The 8,973-nt window shown below is 41.8% G+C and overlaps 1 protein-coding gene across 1 annotated transcript in view; it reads left to right on the top strand.

Annotated features, from left to right (window-relative positions):
- The first annotated feature begins 940 nt into the window (after nucleotides 1–940).
- The window catches only part of uxs1 (UDP-glucuronate decarboxylase 1), a 54,899-nt gene continuing 46,866 nt past the window's right edge, over nucleotides 941–8,973 (top strand). Inside the window, exon 1 of the mRNA XM_062975407.1 lies at nucleotides 941–1,247. Coding sequence (XP_062831477.1) covers nucleotides 1,148–1,247 — 100 coding nt within the window. The 5' untranslated portion in view covers nucleotides 941–1,147. The remainder of the gene's footprint in view (nucleotides 1,248–8,973) is intronic.

Here is an 8,973-nt window from a genome sequence, read left to right as displayed (position 1 = left end):
GAAATGCTGGACCACTCTCACAAACACCATGTCAGACGACAGAGGGAAGCCATTAAAATCCACAAGCATGTGGACAATTTCAACAGATAGGAGGAAACCATGAAAATAAACAAAATCTGGTTACCAGTATTTAAACACTCTAAAATCAGGACAGTAAATAAAGAACAACACTCAGAAAACAGGGGAATTCCAAACATGAAACAGTCAGGGCCAGCTAACACCTCCCAACAAAGGATTCCCCCAGGCAGGAAGCAGCCAGGCTTTGAATCTGCAACGCCATTCAATGCTAATCAAGGTGGCCAATTGCAACATTCACACTTGCCTCAGTTCTTACTCCTGGCCATTCCACGGATATATAAACCTCCCTTTCCTATTTTCCAATATACCTCACAACCTCTGAGGATGCCTGCCACAGATGTGAGCGAAACCTCAGGAGAGAATGCTTCTGGAACATGCCCATACAGCCTGGAAAACTCACAGCAACCCATTCTTTTATCGATTTGGTTCAGTGAATTCTGTGAGGCTCTAAACCAAGCATGGGGAAACTTGGGCCCTCCAGGTATTTTGGACTTCAACCTCACAATTCCTAGCAGCCTATCGGCTGTTAGGAATTGTGGGAGTTGAAGTCCAAAACACCTGGATAGCGCAAGTTTCCCCATGCCTGATGTATATGCATATGCAGTCTGAGAGTCTTTGAGTAGCAATGAATAAGTAAATACAGGCGGCATAAGGGGGTAGCGGTTTCCAGACTCCAACCCTCCGTTTGCTCCAATGCATTCCCAGTCCGCTCAGCCACGCCTCGCAGGGAAACGTCACAAGCACACCGCGCGCCCACATTTCCAGCGCGAGGACAGCCAGCTCGTCCTTCCTCCTCGCGCAGGCGCACTTTGGCCGCAGTGACGTCATCCCCCGCCACCTCCGCCGCCTGGCTCTGCCTCCCGATGAGTGGCTGGGGGAAGAGTGAGAGAGAGCGTGCGCGCATGCGCGGCGGCGTCGCGGCCGGGAAACTGGCTCGGCCGCGGTTGCTGGGGCTGCTGAACCGGCGCAGAACCGGGTTCGTGCCTCCGATGCTTTCTCGTGCGGTGGCTGTGGGATCGTGGGTTCCGGGCTGGTAGTTTTCCCAACCCCCTTTGCCTTGAGGAAGGGGATGCTGAGCAAAGGGACGCTGCAGCGCGTGCTGTCTGCCGTCAACCGGAGGAGGAGGATGAAGCTGCTCATGGGGCTCGCCTTGGTCGCCTACGTCGCCTGTAAGTGGGGCCCAGGCGGGGGGTTAGGCCGGGGTGCCAGGGCGTGCGCCTACACTGGAGAATTAACGCAGTTCTCCACCGCTTTAACTGCCATGGCTCAATGCTAAGGGATCATGGGAGTTGTGGTTTTACAGGGTCTTTAGCCTTCTCTGCCAAAGAGTGCTGGTGCCTTTCCAAACGACTATCCCCAGGATTCTATAGCATTGAGCCATGCATGGCAGTTAAAGTGATGTCAAACTGCACTAAATTATTCAGTGTAGTTGCATCCTAAGATTGACAGATCATACTGGGTTTCTTTGGCAGCATCTACACCGTGAAGTGACTACAGTTTGACACCGCTATAACTGCCATGGCTAAATGCTATAAAATCATGGGAATGGTAGTTTGTGGGTGCACCAGCAGAGGAGGCCTTGTGAAACTACAACTCCCATGATGCTGTTGCCTGGAGCCATGGCAGTTACAGTGGGCTAAAATATAGATATTTATCAGTGGAGTCCAGTGCTAGAAAGGAAAGCAAGAGCACTGAAAAACCTAAGTGCGCAGATTATAAGTGTGTGATTGTTATTTTTCTATGAAGCTACATACATTCTTATTAATCCAATTAATCTAAATAAATAATTTAAATAATTTTGGAGATACACATGAACCTAAGCTGAATGTGCTGGCGTGGTCATTCCAAATCCTGTCTGATGGTTTCCAAATACAATCTAGCCATAGAATCATAGAACCTTAGAGTTGGAAGAGACTTCACGGGCCATCCAGCCCAACTCCCTGCCAAGAAGCAGGAAAATTGCTTTCAAAGCACCCCTGACAGATGGCCATCCAGCCTCTGCTTAAAACTCTCCAAAGAAGGAGCCTCCACCACACTCCAGGCCACACTCCATTCTCAAAGGCTTGCTCAAATAGCCAAATGTTTAGCTCCTTACTGAAAATTAACAGGGTGGGCGTTTGTCTTATTTCTTTGGGAAGAGCATTCCAGAGCTGGGGGGGAAGCACTATCTAGAAGGCCGTCTCCCTGATCCCCACCAACCTTTCTTAGAGCCATGGCAGTTAAAGTGGCGTGAAACCGCAGTAATTCCACAATGTTCGTGCATGCGTTCTATTTTTGACATTCCCATTGCCTTGGAAAAGACATGTGTTTTGTGTGTTTGCAATTAGTTTTTTTCTGAGCATTGCTGGGCCAGGCTTTAGCATAGTGGTTTAACCATCAGCTGCAGAAAATCTTGCCAACCAAAAGGTTGACAGTTCATGCCCAGGTCGGGGTGAGCTCTCGGCTTCTGCTCACCTAGCAGATCGAAAACAGCAATGTGAGTAGATAAATAGGTACCACTTTAAGCAGAGAGGTAATAAAAGGAGCCCATAAGAACATGCAAACGATTTGACTATGAACAACAAAGCTCCACGACATGGAAGATGGAGCGACAGCACCTCCCCATGGCCGGAGTTGTGCACAACCTCCAGATGCCAGAGATGGAAAAAGATGGGAAAAGCCTATACCTCTGTTTATGTATTGTCTGTCCCTATCAACTGTATAACAGCACTGAATGTTTGCTGTATATGTGTTCTGTAATCTGCCCTGAGTCCCCTCAGGGAGATAGAGCAGAATATAAATAAAGTATATTATTATTGCAATAGACATCTTGAGCAATGATCAATCTATTTGCCCCTAATGAACTGGGAAATTGATGCTTCTGTTCAATGTTTGATGTTTTGTTTTATGTCTGATATAACAGGTTGCATTTTTTATTTAATTTTAGTTGTTAAGTCATAATTTGTTTTTATATGTTGGGTTGTCAATTTTCGTTATTATGGATTTATTGTTGTTGTATTCGGGCATTGAATGTTTGCCTTTTATGTTTGGAATCCGCCCTGAGTCCCTCCAGAGAGATAGGGCAGAATATAAATTTGCTATTATTTTGCTATTAGTATTTTATTATTACTCTTAGTTTTTAATTAAGAAAATCAATATAAATTGGAACCGAGGGCCCTTCCACACAGCCATATAGCCCAGAATATCAGAACAAATAATCCACAATATCTGCTTTGAACTGGGTTATCTGAGTCCACACTGCCATATATTCCTGTTCATGTGGGATTTTATTCAGCTGTGTTGGTTCTTGAAATGATTGAACTCATTTGTCTTGTTGTCACCTGGACTGCTATATATAAGAGCGAGGCTCGCTAAATTACCTGAGCTCATCATATTCCTTCTCCACCCTAAGCAGTTGCTAAAATTGTACCATACAGGTAGGAGGTTTGTTGTGGACTTTTCCAGTATTTCCAGTGGGAGAAAGAATCAGCACCTAGTCTTGTGATATTTGGGATGTACACAAATACCACAAGACTAGGTACTGATGCTTCCTAATTGCAAATACTGGAACCAACTGGGTACTATGCTTGCAACATATGATCAGTGGATAGTACAGCTAGGTCCTCTTTGGGATCAGGAGAGTGGGAATGCACCTGGCAGTTGGGGAGAGTAGCTTTGGCACCAAACGAGACCTTTTTTCACTTGGTCTTTTTTTCTTTATGTTTGTTTTCTGTCTTGGATGGACGTGGTCAGTGCTATTCAGCATGGTGGTTCTTGAACCAGTGCCAGTCCAGAGAAGGTTTCCGGAGAAGAACGTTGCAAGTAATATGTATAAATATAGTACTGACCCCTGGCATTTTAGGAGAAAGAAAGAAAAACCAGTCCCTAATATCGTAGGAATGTGTGTCATCCTGACCTCCTTGAAAGAAGAGTGCAATAAAACGGAAGTAAATCAGTGGAGATTCATATAATATGTAGGCAATGCCTCACAAACCAGGAGATGTTTACCTGAACAAACAAATGGCCTTTGCTAATATTTATCATACAAGGTCAGGAATAATGACATGTCCAAGGTTTCACCTCCCACTATTGTCCTTGACTGGCCCCTTTTCTTGCGTTCAGGTATTTGGGGTTTATGATAGAAAAGAGCTTTCTAAACATTTCATTTTGGTGACACACTTTTTAGACATGCATCATTTTGCAACACAGTCTTTCAGTTTGACTAGCAAACCAGAGGTTAAATGTACACCTTATAAGAGATACGGTCCCATATATAAACTGTAATAACAAGATGTATGGCGAGACAATGCATCTCATGAAAACCTTTTATTTATATATTTTCAATATATGATCGATTGCATGTTTCAGAATTTCCATGTTAATGTTTGTGTGACACACCTACACACTGCAGCCAACATACAAACATGTTGTGACACAGTTTGGAAAGCTCTTATATAGAGTCTAGAGTTCTCTCGCCTTTCCACAATTCCTATTGTGTATATGAACAATTAAATTGGATCATTAATGCAGCTATCTAATGTTGTTTATTGGTGGCTGCAGTTCTTGTTCTTAAGCTGGGACCTTGATAAAAAATTACCAGATCCTATAATTCAGTGTAACTGGGGCCCCTTCTACACTGCAATAAAATCCAGATTATCAAAGCAGATAATCTGGTTTCTATATGGCAGTGTAGAAGGGGCCGAAGAGGATTGGCTGCAAGTCCATAGCAAGTTTCCAGGAAAAAACAGAAAGTTATAATCAGTGAGGACAAATATGATACTAATTCCTGGTACATTAAGGAAAAAAAGACTGCCAAATAGCCTCTGCAGCTGTGTTTTACTCGTGGTTCCCGGAAGTGAAATAGGGAACATCTGCTTGCAAAACATTGACCTGAGACTGATTTCTGGTTTATAGTAAGATTTGCTGTAGTCACTGTCTTTATGTTTTCCAAAGACTGGAAGAATCCCTCTTTTGACTACATCTCTCATTAGTAATGCTCGATGGCAGATTCTAGGAATTCTAGTTCCAAAGGGACAGTACCAAGTAGGTATTCATAATCATCTAGTCAATTTTCTGTAGTTCTTCAGGAAAGGGCCTCTTTTAGATAGCAGTAGCACTTTTGTGAATGTGGAGGTAAGATAAAGAATTCCTTAGGTACAGAATTAACCCTCTTGGTCATGCACGCTGTTCTGAGTCATTTAAAAATAACCTGTTATAAGGCCATAGAAACAATCTTGCAGGCAACAGGCCTTGTCTTCATCCTGCTCATGACATCTGTGCTAGGTACAGTGTTCCCTCACTTATTGCGGGGGTTACATTCCAGGACCACCCGCGATAAGTGAAAATCCGCGAAGTAGGGACACTATATTTATTTGTCTTGTTTACAATCTCACTGGCAAGTAGCATTTCCCCTCCTCGCCTCTCAAGCATGCACATGCGCGCTTAAGGCGAAAACAAAGCTGCTTCAGCCTCCTTTTCTCTCCTTTCGGCTTCTCCTTCCTTCCTTCTCCTTAGGAAGGAAGTAGAAAGAGGGATTTATAATATTTTATGATTTATACTATTATTTTAGTGTTTATTTAAAAAACGCAAAACAGCGAATCTGCAAAAAGTGAACCACGAAGTAGCGAGGGAACACCGTATATATTTTCAGAAATCACACAGAATGGGAAAGGATAGCATGTGCAGCTGTGTATGTGAGCATACTCGCTTGCACAGTGCAAATGGGACACGTTGGTAAGTTCAAACCTGTAACCCGTGGATGCCCTGACCACACCTGCCTCTGTTTTGCCTCCTGATGTTTCTCTTTGTGTCTGTTTTCATTTGACTCTTTGCTACCACACCCTGCAGAGCTTTATAGTTTTTCCCCCAGCAATAGCATTTTACCTATGATGCATGGTCTGGTTTTCATAATCTGTAAAATGCCTCAAATCCTAATTTCTGGGGGAAAGTGGGATATAAATTTGAAGGTGATTGGGGAGTGAGAGCAAAATCTATACAGAGGTTGAGAGCCAGAGAATGAGGAGTGTGGGTATGCATGGTCAGTGTATCTATGGATATATTTTGTTGCTATGACCCGTAACATTTTAAGGTCACATTAGGCCTCACTCTGGATTTCTGACCCTCTATGGACTTACTGGAGCCCCCTGTGTGGATATTCCCAGCTTTGTGGGGCAGACAGAATTGCAGAAGTGTTTCCCCATGGCCAGGTATGAGATGATGATGCAATTACTGCTGTACTTATTTTGCATCGAGGTATGCAGGTGTAAACAGACACTTTTGTGATCCTGCCTGTTCCCCATGAAGTAGGAAACGGCCGTGTGGAACAGTTTCAAGGGCTGTTTAGTAAGTTGGGGGTCTAGTGTAGGTTCAGGCCAGTAGCAAGAAATATAGGATGTTCAAAATATCCAGAGGGCACAAGATTGGGGAAGACTGATGATTACAAATTCCAGAGGGAAAACCCCCACTAATCAAGTGTTGCCAAGAAAATCCATGTTCAGTTCGCCTTAGGGTTGTCATATATCAAAAACGACTGTAAAGCACACAGAAACAGCAATAACAAACTGTAGGATACCTTGGAGGCAAGAGTGGGTGTTGCTAGTTGAACCCATCCAACTGCCAGTTTGAAGTTTTGAATATTATCTTGCTTTGGCAATGTTCCTGTGATGTGTGATTTCTGCTACAGAACAGGGTTGAGGCAGTTGTATATGTGAAGGACACCTTATATACAGAGAATGAAAGAACAACTTTGAAAACATGAAGTAATTTAGATCATCATTTTGCTTAACACTGTTTAGTAGGATTTAGTTTTGTAAATTCGCACTTATACAATTTAGGATATAATATTTGAGTTTGAAAGTTGCTGTGTGCGTTCAAGTTGTTTCCGATTTATGGCAACTCTAAGGTCATGGGCTTGTTCAGAGGCAGTTTGTCTTTGATTCCCTCTTAGAATGAGGGCCCTTCTGCATCGCCATATAAAATCCAGATTATCTGCTTTGAACTGGATTATATAGCAGTATAGACTCAGATAATCCAGTTCAAAGCAGATAATGTGGATTATCTGCTTTGATAATCTGCATTATATGATAGTATAGAAGTCCTGAGAGAGTGTGACTTGCCAAAGGTCATCCAGTGGGTTTTCATTGCTAAGCAGCAATTTGAAATCTAGTCTACAGAGTCAAAGTTCACTGCTGAAAATGTTGCACCATGCACTTACCCCTGTTGGTTATTTCCCCTAAATAAAAAAGGTTTGTGGGTATTTGAAGTTCATTCAGGAATGTTGTAGCTTTGGGAAAAGCTGTTGAGAAAATAAATGCATGTGATGTTGTCTCTGTAATAAAGTTTGTAAGGTTTAATTACGTTAACACCATCTTTTGTAGGATGCTATCTTAGAGCTATAAAATAGCTCCATTTTTATTATCATAGATGCATTGAAGTCTCCCAAATCCTGCAGCATTTTTGTATTTCAGCCAGACTGTTACTGTGTTCTTTTGCGTTGATAAAGAATGAGCAGAAAACCCCTAAAGGCAATGTGATTGGTTCATAGTAGTTTTCCACAAACCCTGCATGTGATCGCTTGAGCACTCAAAAGGAAAGCAATAAGGAAGAGAGAGTTGTAGGATATTTAAAGGCATACTCAACCTGGCAACATGCAGTATGCAGTAATCTGGATTTCTTTATCATGGATATTGTAGTCATATAGTGATGTGTGGACAACTGCACTTATATCAAACATAAATACAATAGAGAAAGTAGGCATGGACGAAATGGAACAATATTTCAGTAACAGATTATTCTCCAAGAGAATTTATGCTTGTTTTTAATTGGTTCTGCAGACAGAATTTTTATAATACCTTTTGAAGATAATATTTTGATTATTGTTGCCTTTTCTTATTGTAGTATAGAAACCAGATAATATGAAATAGCAGCAACTTTTAAGAACAGAGAAGGTTTTTCTAATTTTACAGCTGGATATGTTGACAATAGCTGTCTAGTGCTCTTTTCCAAAATGATAAAGTACTTTAGTGGTTGTAAGTTGTCCATATTTTTTCTTCTTCTGTAATTATCATTAACAGATCAATGTTCCTCAGGATTTGTATTTTGAATGTGGTAACTCATTAATGCAAGCATAATGAACCAGTATTTTATTTGTATTTGTCACAGAGTGAACCAAAGTACCAAAGACTGGCATGCTTTGGTTTTAATGTTGTATCATATGTGAAAACAGATAACATAAAGATCACATTTTGATGTAACATTTCAGATGTTTAGGGTTTGCTTGCAATATCTATGTATGAATGTTGGTAATAAAAATTGGGTATACAATAAAAGGCTAGACTTTATTTTGTTATTTATCACAGCTTTCTCCTTTTTGCGTATTTTCTGTCCTAAAGTGAGTAGGACTAAACCAGAAATAGGAATCTGTGAGTTTCCAGTTATTGTTGGACTTTATCTCCCATCAGCAATAGTGAATCTATGGCAGTCCTACAAATGGGATGCCTCTAGGGTCCACACTGTCCCTATATCCCAGGATCTGATCCCAGATTATCTGTTTATCCTAGATGATCTGGGAGTGGAGATTCATATAGTCCAGTTTAAAGCAGATAATCTGGGATCAGATCCTGAGATATAGGGCAGTGTAGAAGGGGCCTAAGAGCCTTGGATATCAATTACACTGCTTAAGTCTTGCAAACTCAGGACTGTTTGAGACTTTTGTAAGTCTCATTGGTCTCCCAGATAACCCCAGAGAACCTCTCACCCTGCCCTTTATCCCAACTCCCAAAAAAACACTTTTAAATATTCCAAATTGCTCCCAAATGTCTTCTATGGAATGTCTTGTTTTTAGGCCCTCAAGCCATTTAGAGCTCTAGGGAACCTTTTTTGTTCAACTTTAGAGTCAAATGGGGTCAAAGTACCTTT

The sequence above is a fragment of the Anolis carolinensis genome, chromosome 3, assembly GCF_035594765.1.
Source record: "Anolis carolinensis isolate JA03-04 chromosome 3, rAnoCar3.1.pri, whole genome shotgun sequence".
NCBI classification, from domain to species: Eukaryota; Metazoa; Chordata; class Lepidosauria; order Squamata; family Dactyloidae; genus Anolis; species Anolis carolinensis.
This window is presented reverse-complemented; position numbering and strand designations above follow the sequence as displayed.